Source organism: Sparus aurata, chromosome 13 (assembly GCF_900880675.1).
Source record: "Sparus aurata chromosome 13, fSpaAur1.1, whole genome shotgun sequence".
Classification (NCBI taxonomy): domain Eukaryota; kingdom Metazoa; phylum Chordata; class Actinopteri; order Spariformes; family Sparidae; genus Sparus; species Sparus aurata.
This window is the reverse complement of record NC_044199.1, coordinates 8294241-8318413: the sequence shown is the minus strand read 5'-3', so window position 1 is coordinate 8318413 and position 24173 is coordinate 8294241. Positions and strand designations below refer to the sequence as shown.

Genomic DNA, 24173 nt, shown 5'->3' with positions numbered 1-24173 from the left:
TTTGTCAAGTTACAAAATCCCCACTAAAGTTGTTTTGTATGTGCAGCACAAGACTGATCTAAGACATAATATATGTGAATCAGGGGTAAATGTTGAATTAAATACAATATAAATTTGTCACATGTACACCTAATTTGTAAGTATAGATTGACATCAGTGTATTTACAATCATCACACAATCAAAGGGTGTTTATTCTGCACACGTTACATATCCGGACATGAATACAAATCTTAAAGGAAGCACGGGCACTTTGAAAATAGAATAAAAACACAAATTTATTATACACAAATATTTTTAAATATGTGTAAACATACAGATGTATGCACATTTTTCAGCAGTTCAATGCAAAACAGGAAAAAGGTCCAAAATAAAATGATTAATGTAACTTTTACAGGCAATTCTAAGATTTATTTTTCTCAAATGCCTATCATGGATACTTAGTGTGTGTGTGTATATATGGTAATGACCATGTGTTCCGTTTCTCCGGTTTATAGTGAGATTCTGAGGAAAGTAGGGGATTTGTCTCTAACTACAATATGAATACATCATTTTCCATAAAATCTGAAATCTGCCAACCAGGCCGACACACACAGAGGTAAAGAAATACATCTACAATCGATTGAAAGGCAAACAAAACCATGTGCTGCATGTGTACTCCAAAACTGGTAGGTTAACTTCCAATAGATACGTTCTATTTCATTAACGTTTCCCCTATAGAATTTCAAGCAAACAGAAAAATGCAAATATAAACCGAGCACCGATTCACAATATATTACACATCTGTTATTGTATAATATACATTTCCGATACTATAATAGTTGACTAAAGATTTCTTAAACTTTATGATTCAGAATATTTTTTATAACTCTTATACACACACACACAACAGTGTTACATCAAATAAAATGGAGAAAAAAAAAAATCCTCTGCACACTTTCAAGCTGAAAAAAAGAAAGAAAACAACACTCCCGTCTCAACCGAGTCCTTTTCTTCTAACAATTGTAATCATGGCATGTCTGTATTATTAGATATTATTAGATATTATACAGTGGAGAGAAATAATCGAGATATAGGAGAGATTACATGTTTAACGTTGAGTCAAAATTGTTATGCGTGACACTGTGAATGCTCCCAATATTAAAAAATAATTTTTAGATGCAGCCATCAATTTCAATTTCAGCAGAGAGATGAAAAGAAAAAATACAAACAGCCGGCCGTATCTATAGTAACATAATCACTTTCATCAAAAAAGGATTATTTCAGCATCTATGTGAAATTACATGATTAGAAACCATTCATTTACATTTTGATTGTCATTACAAAATATCTATAAATCAAAATTAATCTATACGGTATAAAAGCAGAACACATAACATTTTCTAAAAAATACCATCACAAAGAAATCTGAGAATGTCGTATATCGTTTGTGGCGAGGCCTTCGAACAGTATGAGACGCCAGTTCACATTATACTTTACTGCGTACGTGTTTTGATATATGGCTACATGCCATGCCAAAGTCTACAGTATTTTTAAAAGTACAGCAGGTGAACGCAATATCACCGACACTTTTAATAACGCAGTCTTTGATAAAGCTGACGGTGTTTAATTTCTGTTTCGACTGCATCAGAGAGGCTTCGATCGCTGCCTGTGATAATCTCAAAAAATATGGCTGTGAAATTATCATCCAGTTAAATTAACACCTCTTCGGCAAAGTGCAACGTCACAATAGTGTCCAACGACTGAACGCTCAACGAGTCCTAACGGTGGGATTATTCTGCAGGGCTGTTATGTTTTCATCTGTGAAATTGCGTTCACCTCTCCTGTATATTGGCCACTACGTATTTACATCAGACAAGTTTTGTCTACCGAATGAAAAAAGGTTAAAGGTATATAGTATCGATTTGAATTTCAGTCTGTTATCCTCTCCTCACCACGTACCTGCCACACACACACTATCTGTACTGCTTTTTAGATTAACTCCGGTGTGTGAAAATATCAGAACGAAATTCAAATTCATGCTCTCCCTCTAAAAGTTTAACAAAATGTTGAAGAGGCAAACGTTGGTGTCTCACAAACCAGTTGCAGTAGTCCATTTCACTCCATTCTGATGTTCACAGAGGACCGTCGTCTGCGTTTCTTGAGGATTTTGACGACACGTTCTCCGTGGTTCATTCAATTTGTTTAAAACATTGAAACATTGAGAACCTAAATATAGAAAAGAAAAGAATTTAAAGATCCACAATCATAAAAATAGGAAAAAACAATGTTTCATTTCATTTTAAATATCTGCGTAGTGAGTTAGTATTTGAAAAACATCTTTGCCATTTTTTCTTTTTCATAATTATCCCTAAACAATGTTCATAATCATGACTTTACAAGCTTAAAATTTATAAGCAGCCACGGCCACTCACAGTCTCTGTAAAATACCAAATTATCAAACCATACTTTTAAATTTGACAAAAGCATTAAATAAATAAATGGTATTAGGAGAGTTGAATCCTCACCGAGTCATCCATGATGGAAGACGGATCAAAGTAGTCCGGCTTTAGTTCAGTTCTTTCTCTGCGATTCTTTGATGCCGGCTGAAAGATAACAACTCAGTCAGAACAATGCACCACAAAATGTAAAGGAAATAAAAGACTGTGTGGACTTCATGTATAGCATTTCACTGTGGCAATCAAATGCTTACAGTCATTTTTATGTGCAAATTTCTTTCTTTTAACCCTTTCCTTTGGAAAAACTTGCTCGGAGAGTTACCAATAATGCGTGACTGGACAACACAAACAGTAAAAAAGTGTGTGGGAACTTTTTTTTTTAATTTTTTTTTAATTACGACACATCAAATGACAGTGAGAATAATCTCCTGCCTCTGCAGCTCCCCTTTGATTTATAGAGCTTCATAGTCAGATCATAGTGTCATTTTCAGTCCCCAAAACCAGCTGTTCTCAGTGAAGAATCAGCAGCACACAGTTAGCAACTAGCTTGTGAACAAAGTTAAACAAGTTGTAGCTGAAGATCCAGATATTTCCCTCTGTAGAGGATGACTGTGGATAGTAATATAACCCCAAATGAAAGCTAATTTCCTCGTTTACTGCTGGAAGAGTGAATAAATAATAACTGTTTCCAGTTAACAGATTGTCTCCTCTTGTCCCCTTAGTGCAGGTTTAAATTACCAGGTCAATGTCCATCGTGTCAAAATCCATGCCCTCATTGATGTCCTCCAAGCGGTCCTCTGATGACATCATTACATCCTCCACTATTGGCTCCTCGTCATCCTCCATGAGTCCGGAGCCTCGACGACTGAGGAGCACACACAGATACTTGTTAAGAGATTGTACTTTTTTCACATGCTTTGGATATAATTTTTTAAATGTTAAATGTTATGCTTTCTCCCACAATTAAAACCCATGAACCCTGAAGAGAAGTGCCCTCTCACATTGCTTGCTGCATGTGGTTCCTCATCTTGGCGTAGTGCATGCTGACCCTCTCCTGCTGTTGACGGGCCTCGGCTTGTTGCCTCTGTGTCAGCATCCAAGTAACCTGGGTACTGTGGGACAGCGTTTGGTATTTAACATGACTTCATGATGGCCGTAGTTTAACAAAAGTAGTACAAGATGCCATAAAAAGATGCATTTGCAAATGTTTACTTGAAGCTAAGTTAAAAGTAAAGGTACAAGGAAAGGCTTTGTACTTGTAATCAATGGTATCCTGGTGGGGATGGTGTTGCTGCTGCTGGGGAGGGACAGGCTGATGGGGATGCTGCTCTGTTGGCATGGCGTATGCCGCCGCGTAGCTGTCCTCCGGCCTCATCTTCTTTGGATCCCTCAGTACAGTGGAGGTGAGGTGGGGCGAGTGCATCATCACCGGCGTCTGCACGTTCTGCTCGCGGTTCATCCAAACGGCATCCGTGCTGCTGCAGCTGTTCTCTTCTGCTGCACAGGAGAATTTTATTAAATGACAGGACACTTTGTATTGATAGAGGACGTGCCTCAAATAATCATTGTTCCCTGCTTAACAACACACATCGTGGAAATGCACGTATTTCCAACCCTGTGACTGTATTTGCTGTTTGCCAACTACTGACAGAGGGGTTTAAGGGTACCGGCTGAATAACATTGTTACTACAGAGCACCGAAATCATGTTTTATAGTCTGAAAGCAAACTCCCCTGCACCAGCCGCAGCTACCGTCAGCTTGCCTGCAGCCAAAAACAAAGAAATTAAACCCTCCGTGAATGAGATGTCCGTATCTCACTTAGCTGGCTGGAGAGGTTGTCGTTGGAGGTAATAGTGAGTTTTCCCCGTCTGACTTTAGTAAAGCACTTTCACAAACCAACACTGAGCTACTGGCTGCATCCAAAACTCCTCACCAATATGCTATTTAGTTTTTTGGTTGTTTTTTTAAAATAAAAATTTGGCCTTTTATTGATAGAACAGCTGGAGATAGATAGGAAACAGGATGAGAGAGAGAGGCCTCTGCACATTTTCATGTGTGTTCACACATCTAGAGTAAAAGAGGGAGTAAAGATAAAATACCCTTACTCGGGTTCAAACGTGAACAGTACCTCAACCCGACTACCACACATTTAGCAACTTTAACATCAAACTGTTAAAATAATGTCTTTAAATCTAAGAGTGGGCACAGTTCAAAGTTATGCAAGCAGTACGTAAAGTACAATAATGTCCATTGCTCACCTTCAGGCAGTTTCCTTTTGCTAGCAGCTGCTGGCTTGGACTTCTTACTCCTGACGGTGGACCCTCGACTGCTGATCCCGCTGATGATGGACATGGTGTCGTCATCCCCTCCAACCTGCAGGGAGTTCCGGTATGAGATGAGGGGAAGCCAGCAGTCCTCTCGCTGCAGGGCCATCTGAAATGTCATGAATCGCTCCAGGTACATGTGACTGTGGAAGTGTCAGATTGACAACAGTCAGTCAAGTTTCTCGTCAGACTCCGTGCTCAGTGAAAACACTTTGTGCTCACGCCTTGTGGCTCAAACTCACACTGTTCTCTTGTCCTGCCGGATGAGTTTGCTGGAGAACTCACTCAGGATGTCCAAAAAGGCTACATTGAGCGGGGGACCGCCCTCTCCTTGGGGACTAGGTTCCTTAAAAGCAAACTCAATTCCATCCCTAAAACAAACAGATGCAGAGGGATGTAATAAATAAAAAGCTTTGCTTATTAAAAACACCAATGTCATTGTAAGAAATTCGCAAAGTCTGGTTACTTACTTATGTAACATGGCGATTGCCTCCCTGGTCTTCATCTGATCCAAGCCAAAAGTCAGTGAGAAGCGCCGGGCGAGCTCTTTGATGCCACAGAAGGCCGACGATGAGCGGTCGACATTGAAGCCAAGTTCAGACAGCATGTCATTGAACAGCTGCAAAAGAAAACAACAATAAATACACCTTTTTTTCCCCCATATTTCTTTACAAGTGTTTTCATAGACAAAACGTGCAAGTCCTAGACCTGTAGCCCAATTTATTTAATCCAGTCTAACTGGAGCAACCGTTTCTAAAAGAGATGATCAACATAACAGTTTTTCACTATCAATTTTTTCATATTTTCTTTCAGACCATCTGGAAGACATGCTGGCAACAAAGTTCTGCAAAAAGAAATACTCAAAGCAAAAGTAAATGTTATCTTTTCACAAATGATCCATCTTACCATCTGCAGGCTCAATACAAGCGTCTTTGCACATTGAACTTTGTCGATTTGTCTTGTTTTACTCATCGTGTCCTTGATGATATCTCCATAGTCGTTATAATACTAGGAAGGAAGAGAAGGAAAACTGTTAAAAAGAAGAGCAGAGTAGGAGGAATTCCTCTGAATTGATTTTAAAAAGGGGTTTTAACCTACCCTCATATATTGTTTAAATATATCTGCTCCAGTGTTCATTTCTACGACATTGTAAACGATTAACTTGCAGTAGGCAGCTAGAAGATTTCTCCGCTTGTGCAGAGCCTCGATTTTACTGGCTTCATCATCTTGCTGTCCGTCTGAAAAATACAAAATAATGCAAATATTACGAAAATAAAGTGTTAGCAGCAAACTTGGCACATTGATAAATGGTGATCAACTCTGACCTGTACTGCTGTCATCATCCTGATCAATGAACACTTGATCCAGAATGAAGTTGAGCAGCTCGGCCTGCAAAGAGGAGTCTGGCGTGTAGACCAGAGGCTCCAGTTGTTCCCGGCCTGAAGACATAATTTGGTGACTGAAGATCAATAGCAGATCACATAGTATGGTGAAGGCCTGGAATGGACACGACACTTCAGCATTTTTGAAAAATACTGACCAAACAAAATTTGCAGTGGTACTTAGGAGCGGCCTTGTGGAAAAGTCAGTGCCAAATCAGCGTAATCCCACCTGTTCTTTAACTGCCGTGTTGATGCTGTTCAGGTAGCGCTGACACATGAGGCAGAAAGCTCTCATTTGCTTTCTCAAGGTCACCATATCACCCTGAAAGGTGCAAATGTTCAGTTAGACCATGCTGTACGTGAATAATCAATATAGATGTATTAATTCAGTAGTCCACAGAGGACGTCGTTTGTCAGGGTAGCTAACGTGATGGTGCGATACTGTATCTATTTCAGAAAAATCTTTCGCTTATTGAACTGAAATCCTTCTTTCGCCCTTGCCTTATATACATATTGCATTTTTTTAATCCCAACAAGTGCATCACGATCAAATTATAAATACCTTTAATGAAGTGCCGTCTGACACCTTGGCCAGGTGCCACAGGATGATGTAATGTGTGCACTGCATTGCATGAATCACAATCTGGGGGAAGAAGGCAAGCAGATCAGATGAGCCGCGAGGTTTCAGTCCGTGTATTTACACGTACTTACTTACTCAGAGAAATCAGGTTACACAGATGGCCAGAGGACTCATGTCATGTTTTTATACTTAGATAAATGGTGGTCCTGGAGCAATATTAATTGTGATGTCATAAGAACGACACCTCCAAGACCTCATTGCGGTTTGTGTATAAATGCAGTACTCATATTCCTTCCCTACCCCAACCTTACTGCTTTCATATTTTAAGTGTATTATTTAAAAAAGATGCGGCTTCCTCACAGCATGAATGTGTCTGGATTTCATAAATAGTTCAAAGTTTTGTTGTGGAGACAGACTTCAGACTTCTAGTGGTTACTTTGTGTTTCATTTTCATTCAGACTTTGGATGGATACCTGAGTGTATGTAACAAATTGATCGCCTGAAATTGTAGGTTTGACATTTCGGGGACATTACTGACAAAGTTAGAGAAGACTCTGCTGTTAGGGCTGTGATACCTGTTCAGGCATATCCCCGTTCTGCAGACCTGTGTTGAGTAGCCTGTAGTTGCTGGTGAAGAGATCCCACTTAGACAGGTCATGTGCACTGGTAACAAAAAGGATGGTAAATGAATACATAGTAACATAATTCATGCAAATTAACATTAATCACGTTATTTCACAAAAGAAGACTTATGCTCTATACTTTTATGCCAAATGATAAAACCTTCAACAACTGTCATCATCCATTTAAATCATTCGCACAAACGTGTTGACTGCTTTACTTGTGAAAGGCGCTGATCTTCTTGAGTGTCGATAAAACCTGGTAGGCATCATCCTCATCTGGTTCTTCACCCTGAAAAACAAGATATCAAACCTGTGAAAGCCCAGAAATGACCCACGCTTTCACACCCTCCCCGCAGAGAAAAATCTCGCAGCACCCACCTCCTGTAGAAAGTCCTCCAAGAGTCTGTCGAACTTGTCTACGAGCTCATCGAGCAGCTGGGAGCGGGCGATGTCCACGCGGTTGAAGATGGTGAACTCTTCGTTGCAGAGAGAGTGGTACGTGGTAGAGCAGGCCTCCAGGACCTCCGTGTCTGTGTGCTTATCCTGGACCTCCCAGATTTGCCGCAACAAGGCATCCAAATGCTTAATGAGAAGATGGGAGCGCATGGTCACTGTTTGTAAATGCTGTGATTCAAGTTTAATCGAAAATTTAAAAGAAATACATTGGCAAACCTTTTCTAACCGGCCAGTTGTGTAGATGTCGAGATCAAAGTACTTTGGTATTTGCAGCAAATTGGTCACTTTATCAATATCGACACAGTACTGTGACATGAAAAGAGAAGCAGTTAGGTTGAATGGGTAGAAATTAAACCTGCTGCTCAAATTTGCAAGTCATCTCTGACGGGAATCACCTTTGCCAGTAACAGAGGCAACGCTACTGCAAACATCTCTGTGATCCGTGTTCGATCATCCAGCTGTGTTTTCTTCTCCTTTGCGGTCAGGACCTTTTTTCCCCCCCACAAAAAGAAAACCATGTTGGCAACATGAAGAAGGTCTGTTGACAACATGAGTCAAGAAATAAAGAAGGTGAATACTCTCTCGATCAAGGACCCCACACTCACCCTCTTCCCCGTGGCTCTGCCTACTGGTGGGTGACATTCACACGCCTGCCGAATGGCACAGAGCATGATCTCCACCAGAGCCGTCTCCTGGCGATCAGTCAGGGCTACAAATCACAAGAACAGAAAGTTACTGACAATGTCATGAAATATCAGAGGAGGAAATTGTCAGCCAGTAACTGTCTAAAAGAGTGACCCTCACCCTCCTCGCCTGGCATGGGCTCATCCAACAGCAGACTGATCATAGTTTCCCAGTCTTTCAACAAATCTGACCCACAGTCCCACAAGCTGTCCACCAAGTAGGCCCCATGTTCATGGAGCTGTAATACATCAATAGTTAATGAATATTCAAAATATACTGAAGCAAGGTAAAATCACTCTTCTTGTACCAGACAATGGACATTTTTCAGGGTTTAAGCAGAGAGACACAAAGGCCTGGTTACCTCACTCTCCAAGAAGAAGAAGACAGTGGTCTTGATAAGGCTGCCGTTAAGACTCTGCCGGCCCCTCCTGGGTAATCCCTCCTCCTCGGGACCTTGATGGCTGAAGAGCCTTTAATGACAGCAATAAAACAGACTCTTAAAAATGCCCCGTTAAGGTAGGTGGAATAAACAACTGCTCTGTCTGCGGTGCCTTTGGAAAAGCTGTGAAGTGGGACGGCCGTGGGGGTGTCACACACATTACCAGATCTTATGACTCCCCATAGTTGTTATTTAAATACAATTATAATTTCCTTCTCTCTGGAGCTGCAAAATATATATTTGAGCCTTACATATAATGATGGTAACACCGCCTGAAAAGTATAAATTAGCCTATGCAGTGGGCTATTCGGGGTTACTATGGTACTTGAACATTGAACAACTCTTGGGCCTGAGCATAAAACACAATGATAGCCGTGCTCAGCTCAGGGTCATTCAGTTCCTGGCAAAAATCCCAATTCACCTGAGCAGATTATAAGTATAGGCTAAGCATTTTTACAAACGGAGAATGTAATAATCACTTAAGGCCTACAACAATGGTGTTTAAAAAAACACTGCAGAGGAGAAAAAGAGCTGCAGGTTGCAAACCCCTGGTTTAGATGGTCTTAAGATACTGATTCTTGTCTCTACTTTCTATATTCAATGTCATCACGACAGTTCATTGTTACCCTGTTTGTGCTGTGAAACAGGATGAATCTGATGTCATCTTATGTAACCACAGAGTCATTATTACCGGCTTCTTCTGACACTTCATGTGATGTGGAAAAAGTCTTGCACACTCTGGCTCCATATAAAATTCTTTTGGCCCTCAGGCCTTTTACAAGATCAACAGTGGTAATGATGCATGCATTGGAGCCTTTTCCTACTTTTCCAGGGATTAACACCTCATCATTACCCTTACATGAGTTACCTTTCTATGACACTGCATCTGATGTGACCCGACATAAACGTGTTGGAAGGATGATCACTTTCGAGAGACCAATCAAACACTTACTTCTTAAACAGAAATTCTCCAGCGGAGACAGCGATGGGTCGATGTGCTGAGTAAACCAGATGATAAACACTCTCACAGTCCTCTGCTGTCAGAACCTCGTCACTGCTCCTGTTAGATGAATCGCGTGACATGGATAAGCATTTAAAATTAGACTTAAGGTTAATGGTGTGAAATTGTTATTTGACAGGTTGTAGAGAAGATAGTGTGATGAGAGAAAATGTGGTATGATTCTGCCCATATTACAGCCAGTAACACTCAGCTACAAACTAAAACATGATGAGACAAAAGTCGTCGTTCTACTTTGTGCCAAATCTAAATCTGTACTGAGATGAGACCTGTGTTGACTTTTAGTTTTATGTCTAAGAAGACAAATAATACATCTTCATGTAACAAGTTCAAATCCAGAATGATGCCACTGAAGGAGAGAGAATTACTCACTGTAGGACGAGTGTCAGTAGTTTAATGGCTTGCACTGCGACATCATACTCTTTGTCCAGAGTCATAGACACAATGCGGTCCTGTCAAAGAGAGTCATTTTATATTTCAGATACAGTATCTCAGCTGGACTATCTCCATAACATTATGGGTATAATAAAGTCAACATTATGTTATCGCTCTTTATTTATTGGCATATAAAGACGCTGTAAAAAGCTTGCAAGTGTTCAACACATTTCAACGATGCACAAGCAGCCTCTATAGTGTTCTCCGAGTGATGTGGCAGCTGGCTCACCTTGAAGCGACTGGTGAAGAGCTCCAGTCGTGCGCCGAGCTCTCTGCTGTAGAACAGGCCTTGCAGGGCAGTCAGGCACTTGAGTCGCACCTCACCTTGCTAAAGTCACAGTAGAAATACATCAAATAATGCCTCTGCTTGAATGAAAACACAGGTGTAACTTTGCTATTAACCATATTATGTTTGTCTTTATGCAACCCAATAAACAAAATATTTATTTAGGGGTGTTTGAATTTCCATTCATTTGTCATAGCCAAAACACTTGATCACATTTACATAGATGATATGGACTACGTTGACTCCTCAAACAGTAAACGCTTCTGCTCGTGTTATGCAGATATGGATGCATTTCTCATCATGATACACATTGAAAAACACACAATAAGACATAATCTTATCTCTGGGACAAGACAGCGAAAACAGGAACCTTATGTGATGTTACTATACTGTAAAATCAAAACCTCACACTACTCAGAGCTGCTTTTTACAGTCAGTTTCTGCAAATAGGACTTTGCATGACTTGTACTATGAAGGGAGTGCAGGAAGTCTTGACAAAGCTTGATTTAAACTGAGGTTAGTTGGTCTTTGGACGATACACGTTAAAGGTTATTTTATCACTTCATCAGCTCACCTTGTCATGCATAGTCCAGCCGACATACTTCAGGTAACTGTCATTGAGGAAGGCGTCACTGTACAGCTTCATCCACACCCCAATCTCCTCAATGCAAATTGCTCGGATTTCAGCAATGGCATCACTAGAAAACACAAGAGCATTGATTCAACTTCAACGTATGGCCTATTACGTGTGTAAACTGTTCATAGCTGTAAGGTATTAAACTCATTTCAGAGGGACCCATATTGGTGTTGCCATACATTTTTCACTAGAGGGCGCCCTAAAGCTAAAAAGAAAAGAACAGAGCGGTCCCTGCTTCTTGTGTTACGACTCAAGTGAGAGGCACCTCAGAGTTAATCCCACAGTCAACACACAGTATGTGGAAATCAATTAAGTACTCACTTACCGATATCTGTGAACAAACACTCCTTTGAAAATTGCATTCATCATGTTTTCAATCTCATCTTGATTTTCTTGAAGCTGGAGGAGAAACACAAAGTGACTTGTTTTAAATTAGTTGCATGAAAACAACCAAAACAATTTATCTTCTTCTGCCTTGTTCAGCCCTCAAATACAAAAAGAGGTTGTGCAGGAGGAGCTCTGAGATCTTATTTCAGTTAAGTTGCATTATTCTAATTTTTTCTGACTTTCAACAAATTTCAGCCAACGATATGTTGGTCAGCCCGCAGCCCGTTGGTTCCCTCTGAAGAGGTAAGTCTTTAAAAATGCCTTAAAAACTGTAGTATAAATACTGTATGCTTTAACAGAGGAAAACAATGCTGCTTTTATAACCAGCATTATCCTTTAACAAGCAGAAATTGTAAAAAGAACATTTGCATACTTTTGATTACACATGTGTTCAATGGTGAAAAGGATGCAACGGTCATTAGATATTATCACTCAATATTGGCCTTTGAAAGCGATATCGGTATCAGAGTATACTGTGTCTCATATTCATCGTCATTGAAACTTGTTTTTAGAGACTATAATGTAGAAAAATATGCGTTGGGTAATTTATAGTTCATAAATAAATAAAAAATTACTTATGTCATTATAGACAATAAAGCTTATTATTAACAAAATCCTACTTTCATAGCGATTCTGTGTCTGCGTTTGATATCTCCATTTGAGGGATCATTGCCTAAAATGTGTGCATATCGGCTGATAATTTCAAATCGGAATTATTACTCCCTAATATTGGTATCAGCTCCAAAAATTGAGTTTCATTCAGGCTCAAGGTGAGACCTAACCTTATCGTCATGACACTAAGTAGGTACAAGTTCAATAAAATGCAGTTTAGCATCGAACCATTTAGTACAAAGTTCACATAAATCGACATAAATGAATTTACTGGATGAACAATACAAAAATACACAAATATACTTGCATGAAGCAAATGCAGCTACAATTTGTCATTAATGGTATTTGATAGAAATACAACCACACAAACAATCTTTGAGAGAGACACTTAACGCATTCCTAAAAGCTTGTGTAGTTGCGACAGTGTTTGACAACTTAACTCTCCTCTCACCTCTTTACGCTTCTGTAACAGCAGCTCCAACCTATCATTGGCCCTTTTGGCAACGGCCTTGTTCCTCTCTGCCTCGTACTGCCTCTGCGTGTTGTCCATATTGATGCTTAGATTCAGAGCCACATTCACCAAGGCTGTCATCAACTTCATGGCTGGCAAAAAAACAACACAGTTCAGATACACGCCTAAACGAATAACAGCTTCGGGACATTAACAGCACGAGCGTGCAAGACAGGCATGGCTACTCATAAGTGAAACCTGTTCTTTAAAAACTGACCTGCTAGTGTGCTTGTGTGTCTGAACGCCCTGACCTGTGAGTCAGACAGGCCGGTGAGCAGTGAGATGATTGTGTCCATCATGTACTCGTCGTAGATGATGCTGTACTGACACTGACGCACCAGGACCGCAATGAAGTCGCTGAAGCTTATCCTGAATTTCTTCCACTGTGGTCCTGACAGAGTTAATGGATAGTCGCCGCTGTCCTGTGAGGTGGCAGCAGTGAGATGATCAGCTTCACGGCAAGAGCATCACATTCGTTTCACACTTTATGTCTGCCACATCATAAACACCTGCCATGCTGGTATCTCGTAACTGCACAGATTTATGGTTTTATTTCAAATTATTGTAAAAGAAAACAATGCATCCTGCATCACCTCATCAAACTCCTCTGTCATTTTTCGGATGATTTCGGAGTTCTGCATGTTTCTGAACATCTCTCCGCTCACAGCACCTACGTGAGGAAACAAACAGTGGCAGCAGAGTTTACCTCAATACTTTGCTTTCAGGCACCAAACCTGCTACATATTGACAGACATTATTTCAGACACTTACCTCTGCAGCCAGAGCACTGAATGAAGAAGTTGATTAGGTCCAAGAGAGCAACGTCTCGGTCATGTTTGTATGCCTCGATCCAGTCATCTACAACAGCCTGAAAAATAAATACAATTCCATTACAGTGAGAAATAACTGCAGAACAAAACATAATCACCTGACCACACTTGTGTGTACCCACCTGCGTGGCACTCTTCCCCGCTTTAACCACCTCAAACAGGGTCATATTCTCCATCCCGTTCTCCTGATGATGGCCATTCACCCGGCCAACACCAGGGCCCCTGCCTGCTCCCACACCTTTGGCCTTATCTCCAAGCGCCTTCTTCCCTTTCCTGGCTGCCAGCTGGGGAGAAAGATGGTCCATGAAATACGAAATTAAAAGATTTAGTTAAAGAAAACATTTGTCATGAGTCAAGCCAAAAGATTATTACCTGAATATCTACATAGGTTGTCTATATAAAGAAGGGAAATTTGTCATAGAGTGGTCTGTATGCACACTTAAAAATGAAGCCTACCCGCAAGTAACAAAAACTACAGTTCTTCTTCAGGATACTTGAGGCTGGCTCCAAAAGCGAATTAATCCACCCATAAAGATAAAGCCCTCATTTAACATGCCCAACCTCAGAGCAGAAATAAACGTGTTTATAGCCTGGTACATAAAACAGTTGAGGTCTCTATAGCTAATTCCCCTAACTGTTGGGGGTGTGAATTTTTATGCAACTTGCTCATTTGAATTATATTAAGGTTTGCATTATATTAAAGGGCGTTGCCACTCTGAATGACACCCAACGCCTAGCTGCCTAGCTAGCTCTGAGCAACCCGGGCTCATTTGGCCCCGGTTCAAACACATTTGCTGCACATTATCACACTGCTTCTACTCCCCGTTAGTCCTGTAACATACTGAAAACCAGTTCAGGGTGTTTCATATACCATCTTCACACCACAGCCTTTTTCCTTGCTCAAATGCTGGGATAATGTCATCCCGCTCTGTTCCAAATGCAAGTCATAAAATCGTCGGGAATCTGACAAATGCCTCCTGATTGATCCGCAACACAAAGGAGACGGCTAGTGAAAAATCGAGAGGAATTTAGGGCCATATACTTTAAGGTAAAGCAACATATCTGATTAGCCATTAGCTAACATTAGCATTCCACAACTTCCTCGTCTGGTTATCATTTAATTACATCCAGTGTGTTTTACTTCTGTGTCCACGATGTGTGTTGATATTTTAGAATTAGTTTACAACTTTCCTATTGTATACACTATCAAATAATGTTAGCTAAGAAGTAGTTGAATGCTAGCGTTAGCTGTTGTCTAACAGAACCTTGAAATATGTCCCGATATCCCTCCAGATTTACACCATCAACTGTTATTACAGTTGCTCATCAATCAGGAAGCAGTTAAATGACAAATCCCCTCCTTTATAAGGACTTGCAAACTGGAACACAGCAGCATGCCATTTGAGCATGATGTCAGAGGAAATGGCCACCATGTAAATATGGTAAATTGCATGCTGGGATTGGCTCAAGCTTCCCCGTGGACTTGATTAAACACGGACAGATATGGATAATGAAGACGGGAGGTTAGAAAAACATACCAGGCCTTTTCCTGTCTTCGCACTTCTGCCATCAGGATCCTCAAAGTCAGTATCTGAAGATAACTGAGATTCTGTTTCTCTGCACACAACAAATGAAGGCATTACAAGCAGGAAACAGACTTGGAAAAACAACACGTTTAATTTAATAACACATTTCTGTGATGCACTGCTTACTGGGGAAATTGAAGCTCTGAGTGCAAATCCTGCGCTGCTATCATTTCTCTAACATTTTCTGGATCTGCTGGAGTAGGTGGCTTCGACTGCTCCGGACCCCCAAGCACAAGGGTATCTCTCAGCTGCACATAGAGAATAAGACAGTAAGACATCAGAGCAGTGTGATGATGTACGACTACACTCACTCTGGCTGCAGTAACTCACAAATAAATCACGGCACATGTTTTATATGGCTCAGTTTCAAGACCATATGTAACGCTCCACAGACCAACAGATGAAGAGAAGGTGTTTGTTTCTTTACTACTAGTCTGGCACTGCACGGCTCAAAAACCTCCGCGATATGAATTCTGTGTATAATCTTTTTATACGCCAAGATGATGTTGACCATGCAGAGATAACATGTTTGATAAAAGCCAAGGAAAATAGTATTCGCTGCGGCTCATTTAAGGCCACCGCTGTAATGACTACACTGGTAGAAAAGCACTTCTAACCCTGTCCTGTTTTTCAGTGTGTCTCAGTGAAATGTATTTTCATTCTTTAGGACAAGCAGACCTGATGGGTGCTTATGAATAATAAATAAACATAACCCTCCTGTACTGTGAGCAGTGTATCTGCCCCCGAATCTACAACCATAATTCTCCGCAACACAGACACACAATGGAACAATGCAAAGGTCCTGAGAAGAACATATGACATTTGTCAATATTTTCTGATATTCTGCAGACAAAACAATGAACTGATTTATCTCAAATGATGAATTGGCGACGAAACTGTCATTAGATGCAGCCCCTACTTCAATCACACATCTTGTTCAGAGATCTCCTCAACAACCGAGCTTTTGTTACAGGCTTAATGGAGGTACTTTCCTCAGTCGCTGCACTGACTTACTTCCTCATCTATGCACACGGACAGCTCAACAAATCCCGCTTTTGTCTCCAACTGTGTGGATTATTCTGAGTTTATACATCAGTTATCTTTGACTCTCAACCTGCAGCTGAATATACAGAAAGCATATCCTCTAATTGTTGTTGCCATGCTCTGAATCACACAATTCTAGTTGTCTTTACTACCTAGTGCTGCTGAAGTAATGAACACTTTTAATTGTGATGACTGATCACGATGATTGACCTTTCAGGGGATGAGCAACAGTTGGATAGTCACTGAAACAACAGAGAGTGGTACAAAGGAGGCGGTTGACCGGAATAACCAATACCAACTCAGTACAGTGGCATTGCCAAATTTAATAAAGCTCATTTTTATGTGAGGACAAAAAGCGCTGAGGGAGTATTTGCAGCTAGTAGGTCAAAACTAATTGAGCGACTGATCCAAAATCACACAATTTCATTTTTTGTTTGTTAAGTGAAAAGCTACATAAGGTACAGCATATTAGAATAATGACTGTGGAGTGGTGAACTTGGTTAGCTCACAGGTGGGGGATGCGTCCTAAAAATCCAAGCACTTTGAGTATTTACACCTTTACTCGGCTACATTTTGAAGCAAATATTGGCCGTATTACTTGTCTATGTCATAATTTGGGTTATTTGTTAGTTTGCTGGTTCCAATTATTAATCTAAAATAAAAAATGAACTGATAAATTGAGGCGCTATATTTTTTTTAGATTAAGCTATCCAGCTGTATAAAAGCAATTAATATGCGCTACAGCTACAACAGTGTTGAACACATTTAGGTGTTGAAAACCAAATTGACCTCCTACTTTTACTTACTCAATATATCTACAATTTAAATAACTGAAATCAACTAAAGGCTTTCCAAAGCATTTTGCTGTAATAAACAAAGCATTCATCGAGTTTAAAGGCATATCTCTGCCGTGCCTGTCCCTATTTTCTCTAAACCCTCATTGCAGATGTCACCACTGAAGATAAGGTCTTTTTTGTTTTACGCTAAATGTTGAAAAGTTCTATTTTAATCAAACACATTCTAACATTTCAATATTGGTTAACACTCTCCTTGAATAACAATAATCATTAAACTATATCGGTCGACCCCGAGCGTCCTCTCCAAACTGTTCGACCTGTACTGACCTCTTGACCCGAAATTGAATACACATTGTTCTGACCAACACAGGTAGGTAAGTGGAGCAGTATGTGACTTGCCACACTAAATCTACAACCGAATTCCTGTAGACTGACACAAATGAGCTACTGACATCACTCATTCACTGGAAATCAACGGCGCGCTTCTGTGACACACTGGTAAATCCCTTGTACGCTTGACTTCAATCACGCCACACATTGGATTGACATAAAATATACAGTGTGTTCAAGTCAATGTGAAATGAATAGACATATTAGCATGTACAGGCCCACCTCAGTGCACTGACACACTGCAGTTTCCACTTGTGTATGCACATATGAAATAATACAAGGGTATACATTTAGTATTTTTTCACTGCCCAACCAGAACTTTTATTTCCAGCAGCTTATATTTAACATTTAATAAAACATAACCCCTCTGTACTGTCAATAACATGTGAATTAATTTCATATTTAATTTTTCTAATGCAATTTTCAAAAGTGTAGCTTATCTGCTTCAGAATCTACAATCATAATTATACAAACATAAAAAAATATGGAACAATGCAAAGATCGTGAGAAAAACACGTGACATTTGTCTATATTTCCTGATATTCTGTAAACAAAATGATTAACAGTATCGAACATATTTCCACAAATGGAGGTTTGGGTTGGCTGTTAAAATGGTATCGTTAAATATGATTTTATAAAAGGTTTATAAGTATACAGGTCCCAGTGTTAACTCCATGACACATAGTGAGAGAGAGAGGAGATCAGTGGGGGCGTGTTTACGCGATGCTCTCACTCTGTCACCGGCGATCCCCCAACATGCGATGTAAACACAACATGGTCGCTCTGCCTCCAGACTCCCACGACCATAAATGGCAACGTAACGTAACACGCCGGTTTGAGTGCCGACATATCAACACAACGTTACGTTTCTCGGACACACAATATTCTCACAAGTATTTCGTTGCCATGGTGAACTCTAACGTTACTTAAAAAAAAAAAAAAACCAGGTTGATATTTTAAACGATTCAGACACGCGCAGTTGTACCACTTCCCGAACTACAAACGCATCTGCAGATGTTTCCTAGGCTGCTGGTTCAGATCCACTCTCATCTCTTCCACAAGTGCCGTCTGTGCTACGACGGCCAAGCAGCTCTCTGGCCAATTCAAGCTAGCTGACATGTGATATCTTAGCCGAGACATTACCTTGATAGCTATATTAAGACACCCTGTCTGACCGCTTTACTCGTGCCGAGTCACGAACGTTTGATTCCGGGCTCGCTTCAACACTTTAACGTATTTTCTCAGCGTCGGATTTGTCGCTAGTTTGGCTAGCATCGCCGCTAACGTTAGCTGTGACGTTAGCTGGCTAACGTGACAGGTTAGGTCGTCATCGTTAATCACGTCCGATTTATTCCTGTGAAGTCGTATTTCCGTGATAAAGACTCCAGTTAACAGTAATGTCAAGTGCTTGGCCAACTGACCAGCTCAGCTGCATCAATGACAAACTCCCTGGACGTTAACCTAGCTATCCGCCATTTTACAACTTACCTCGTTTTAAATCAAATAAGGACCGAAGCCAAATAAATCCAAAACGTCGCGTTCTGTGCAAAGAAGATGTTTTCGTCAGTTTCCTGCACAAACTGTCATTTTCTAAATCTGAAAAAAAAAAAAAAAATGTGCTAGCTAACGTTAGGAAGCTCCTTGGTGGCTAACATATCAAGGCACAGTTTGTATTTTCGGTTGTTATGCACGCAGCACACACCCCACCTGTCGGCGGCGCCGGGAACTGCAGGGAAGAGAAGCGGGGTCATGTCTGTACAGAGCTCCTGACTCCTGATCACAGCTCCACTCACAGAGTCCAGTAAACACAGTCAGCACTGAGCTCACGTAGCCCAGGTGTGTTCAGTACAGGTCTTAACATTGATCTGCATGTCTCTTTGTATGGAAAGATACTTAGAACCACCTAGACGTTTTTGCATTCAGTGAATAAAAAAAAAAACCTACATTATATAGAGACAAGATGACAAGGCTAAATAACCCAGTCCTCCTCATCTCGATTATTTGACAAACATTAACCTATTTTGCCCTCTCTCTTTGTCTGCTGGGGCACATTTGATTTCTTTAAACACATCTAAACATATTATCCACGCAGTTATCGCTATAATATCATCATCATCATCGTCATTTAATCCACATTTTTGTCTCCTCAGCCTATTTCATGTGAAGAGCAAGCTGTCCTCCTCTTTGATCTATTCTGTGTACTCAAATGAAGTATTGTAATAGGTGGGTATTAACATTTTTGGTACCTAGTATCAATGATTCATAATGGAATATGTAATGATTTACATATTTAAGACTTAGGCCGGGTGAATGACTCAGAACAGACTCGTCTGATTTATGAGACACCCAAGTGATGAAGACTCAAATATACATCATATGCAGTAAATTGCAAACATGTCAAAGTTTTTAATCTTTGGTATTTTTCTCATCCCTGTTGGAGAACCTTTTTCACCTGCTTCCGACTGGGCAACAAAAAGAAGATGTGCGTTCACAATCGGAACAGTTTCTCAAATTCTTTCCTCAAACACGTATGTAATTGGAAGCAGACAAAACATGCGCTGCGGTACATAGTATTTTATTACGGTGTTTTTGTAACAGGTAACAGGAGCTCATTTTAGTCAACATGTAAACCTCTATAGAACATATTTGCTGTATTATTCCCAAAATTACATGTTTGTTTTGTATTCTTGCACTTAGGTCACTTCTAAGTTCCAGCGAGCTGCTGTCATCACTGCCTTCATGTTGGTATGAGCATATCATACATCATTTAGACCGGAAAATCCCATTTAATACAACTCAGTATTAATACAACTAATACTAATATGCTTATATTGGTATTTGTAATAATCACAAAGATACAAACTCAAATATATTGATATTAAAGGTGCAGTCTGTCATTTTGGAAATTAAAAACTCAAACTCTGAAAGTTAATATTTACAATATTAATAAGGTAATAATGCAAACTCGGAACTATATATTGAATATATATATTGCCATATAAAACAAGCTCTCCTCAACGGGAGTAAGGTCCACAGAACACTGCCGTTAAAAAGGGCCCTTTCAGTAAATTAGTATACATTTTTTTGTGCTGTTTTTTACCATAAGTGAAGATTGTTGTTATCTTAAAACGTTTTTCTCAAAACTACATGATGCACCTGTATTTATATTCATATAGAAACAAGGTTGTAAGACTGCGTTGGGTTGTATACTCACAATGCTAAAATTGTGTTCAGTCAAACTGTCAGGCTACTGGTTCCCTGGGCAGCATATAATTAAGATGCTCTGTGTCATCTGCTGTTTACACTTTGCAGAGTACAGAAAGCACAGAGAGTAAATGGAACAGTAAATGGGGTATAATCTGGTCATAGCACTGGAATGGTTTGCAGTTCCTCACTGAAAATCTTGCCCGCAAGTCGAACAAATAAGGAAATGCTTTCGGATAGAAAAAAAACGTCTCGTCACACTTTTGACAGCTTTGACATTTTATTGTTCCATTAATCACATTTTACAGGTTTTGTGAGCAGAACCGACTTGAGGAGCCACCGACTGTTAGTAATTATGACTAATTCTATAATCCATGTCATGTCTCTTTCTCTCATTGCAAAATGTATGTATACAGAATGATCCATTCAAAGCCATATCTTCATAGGGGGGTGGGAACAGATGTGATGTAGTGCAGTGTCACACGAAAAAGTCGAGTCACACATGAAAAAGGAGAGGAAAGTCTAAAGTTCTGGCAGGCCACACTTGGATAAGGGGTTAGATAATTTTTTTTTTTCCTGCTGGTGAGGTTTCGCCTACATGAACTCGTTGAGGAAACTGTTTACTGTCCCTTCAGGTGTCTCCTCCAGAGGCTGCCCCACGCAAAAGGAAGGCACGGTGAGGAGATCGGGGTCCTTGATCTCAGTCTCGACATCGGAGAGGCTGCAAGAAGCGACACAAAAATGACATCACTCCACGTTCGTAAAAGCCTGTGCTGCCAACAGATACTGAAACAGCTGCTTAAATATCCCTGGAGTGTCCCGATGCCCTCAAGGATGAGATCACCGTAAAATAACCAAAACGCAGATGGAAAGTCGGGTGAAGTTTTTGTAGTCTTCAAAACATTTCTGGAGCTTCACAGCAAAACAGTGATGCGTCGGCATTTTCCCAAACAACTGAAATAAAAGATGAAGTGGCTCCACACAGTTTAACCAGAGATCCCAAATGTATTCGATAAGATGTGATTTACACCCTTTTTTAAACCATCATCTTAACTCAATCTGCCAAACCAACACGTTTTGGCGCATCTTAACAAGCTTGATGACATGTCAGGGGTGTAAATACTATCTTTTTTAGACCAATTCGGGAACTTGGTGGCATACAGAGATTTGGCTACGCAGAACCAGCAGTGTGACTTTTGTTTTGTCGGTTGTCTGTTTCTATTTTTAAAGGTCCCCGTCTGCTGTTTTGCTGTGAGGCTGCAGAAATGTTATAGAGACATTACAGGTGAAAACATCCTTTTTTTTCATCCACTGGTCAGTTTTGAGATTGTGTGCTATTTTGCATCCATTAACATGTCCTCTCTTTCAGACTAGTAGAGAGAAAATTTTCAAAATGCTCATTTTAGTTCAAATTTTCTTCTCTGGGAACATATAGTGAATTATATTTGCGTATTTAAACATAAAGAAAACTTGTAATGCAGAAAAAATAATGTAATTAATGTGTCAAGCAATCAACAGGGAACCTTTCATGGTTATATCAGTTTGTTTAAATTTCTACTCTGTCCACTACTTTTTGCCCAAAATGTACGACATTTTACGATACATATCCGTTTTATCAAGATCAGCTTTTTCTTGAACTTTCAGCCAGAAATCTCAACTTCAGCACCGCTTACATGCACCGAACACTCCAGTTTGATCCTTATCTGTGCTCTGAAGCTTTTTACAGAGGCATTGGTTCATAAATCCTTGTTCACAGCCGGATTTATGTGGCATTTTATTCCAATAAACATTTTTTTCTGGCTCTTTACTGTACCCTATTTTCGGATTTATAGACTAATAAAGAATAAACACACACGTATCCAGAGTTTCCTCTTAAAACCTTTCACTCTGACATAGAAGCAGAAATGAAACAAGAATTTTGAAACCGGCTTCATCAGATCTGTGTGTGAACTCGTCCATATTTCGTTAGATAATTCCCAAGGTTATCAACTGGGGAAGTTTCATGGTGATATCGGCATTAGTTAACATCTTTTCCCAATTGAGAAAAATCACAAACCTGAATAAGAATGTTGTGGAGTCACAGATGTAGAAAGTGGAGATAGGCAGACATCCCATGGTTACCGACATGAAGTAATGGCCTAAAAACAGAGTCAGATGGAAAACACTCAGATTAGAGTTCTGCAACTTCGGCACAAACGAAGGCATGTGTATTATTTCACAGCGTCTCCCTCACCTTTCGAGCCTGCCATCGACCCTGACCACACGTTGACTTTTAAGCCCTCTCCTTCGATGGAGGGACTCCCAGTGTTGTAAGCAGCATGAAATGCCGCGTCGTCTGGAATATCCAGAGGGTGCAGGCTGCATTGCAAGGATTTCTTCTCACAGCTCTGGTTTTTGCTGTCAATCTCGTAGAACACCCCCTGGCAGGCGTTTGGAGACGGATTCAGATGTCAAGGTGTGAAAACAAACCAGCAACAAGCGAACAATTTATCTCTAAAGAAAGAAAGACATCGGCTACCTCATCGAAAAACATCAGCAGGTCCAAACCGATGGATGTGTTCATGGGGGAGCTCTCGTTCGATCTGAAGCGTAGTTTCTTGCCCATCGAATCGTAGGTGAATGCACCGAATGCCCTCACGTCACCCTTAAGAGTCCACTGGTTTCATTCAGCAACATACATTCACAGGGAAAGACACAGGATTAATTGCTTTCTGTTTAAAATGCTACAAAAAGGACCAGAAGATGGATCTAAAAAACTCACCACAGTCATGAATCCTGTCATATTGGGGGAATCTGAAAGACAACAATGTCAGTTAGATGGGTGAGAACAACACATTAGAAGTTAGACACCCTTCAAACTTACACAGCCTTTGGGGTTTTCTTTACTATAATGTTACACGAGTCAAAACCAAGTCACAAAAAGGGAACCAAAACGATGGAACCACAAGTTTCTTACGACAAGGCTGATGATGGTGGTCTGCATGGGTGGTGGCAGTCAAGCACATGAAGACGAAGAGCGTTACAGCTGCGTACATTTTCCCGGTCCGGAGAGTCACAAAATAAAAGATCGAGATGGCAAATTACAACCCGAGCGCATCTAGCTTTCAGTGGAATCGATTGCTGCTTTTATAGGGGACAACGACCGATTCAGTCGATGAGTGTTGCATAAAAAGACCCAGGATGCTGGACTTCAAACACCAAGCTGTCGAAACAAACAAGCCCCCCTCGCGGCTGGTGGTGACCCAATTAAAGAGTTTTCACGGGCTATCTTTTCTTCTCAGATTACGCAGCTGTCCTCAGATGTTTTTTAGCAGTGTTTATCTCCGTCTGTCCCCACGCTTTCCAAAGCAGCTTTCAGACTGTTGTGTGTTAAGAGGGGGGTCAAGTCAGGACACCGTGGAGGACAATCCAGGCTCACGTACGATGATGATGCGGTTAAAGCATAGGTTCTCCAAAGTCTTCATATACGCGACCCTGTGCGGCAGGAAAGTTGAGTGGAGTTTGTAGTCCAC

At 40.5% G+C, this 24173-nt stretch overlaps 2 protein-coding genes and 1 long non-coding RNA gene across 4 annotated transcripts; 1 reads left to right on the top strand and 2 right to left on the bottom strand.

The window, feature by feature from the left end:
- Positions 1 to 258: 258 nt before the first annotated feature.
- Positions 259 to 19162, bottom strand: stag2a (STAG2 cohesin complex component a). Of its 2 annotated transcripts, none has more exons than XM_030437831.1 (34): positions 18946 to 19162; positions 15353 to 15474; positions 15179 to 15257; positions 13763 to 13924; positions 13582 to 13678; positions 13404 to 13480; positions 13028 to 13232; positions 12751 to 12902; positions 11626 to 11699; positions 11238 to 11361; positions 10607 to 10705; positions 10315 to 10394; positions 9877 to 9984; positions 8847 to 8955; positions 8606 to 8723; positions 8407 to 8510; positions 8197 to 8289; positions 8018 to 8107; positions 7724 to 7927; positions 7564 to 7634; positions 7298 to 7385; positions 6705 to 6785; positions 6372 to 6464; positions 6086 to 6257; positions 5859 to 5998; positions 5667 to 5768; positions 5231 to 5379; positions 5003 to 5131; positions 4695 to 4903; positions 3693 to 3933; positions 3438 to 3548; positions 3175 to 3301; positions 2506 to 2583; positions 259 to 2206 (listed from the first exon to the last, which is right to left on the bottom strand). In XM_030437831.1, the coding sequence occupies exons 2-34, from the start codon at positions 15394 to 15396 to the stop codon at positions 2183 to 2185; spliced, it is 3834 nt and encodes a 1277-aa protein (XP_030293691.1). In that variant the 5' UTR covers positions 15397 to 15474; positions 18946 to 19162; the 3' UTR covers positions 259 to 2182. The 2 variants fall into 2 exon arrangements, with proteins under 2 accessions (XP_030293691.1, XP_030293692.1); XM_030437832.1 differs by having other exon boundaries at positions 3693 to 3930.
- On the top strand, positions 19156 to 21156 carry LOC115594064 (uncharacterized). Its single transcript, XR_003986420.1, has 2 exons — positions 19156 to 19293; positions 19608 to 21156. It is a non-coding gene; the product is annotated as an uncharacterized LOC115594064 (long non-coding RNA).
- Positions 20929 to 23779, bottom strand: epd (ependymin). The gene is made up of 6 exons (XM_030437833.1): positions 23618 to 23779; positions 23423 to 23454; positions 23180 to 23317; positions 22895 to 23081; positions 22718 to 22799; positions 20929 to 21382 (listed from the first exon to the last, which is right to left on the bottom strand). The coding sequence occupies exons 1-6, from the start codon at positions 23694 to 23696 to the stop codon at positions 21256 to 21258; spliced, it is 645 nt and encodes a 214-aa protein (XP_030293693.1). The 5' UTR covers positions 23697 to 23779; the 3' UTR covers positions 20929 to 21255.
- Between the last annotated feature and the right edge of the window lie 394 nt (positions 23780 to 24173).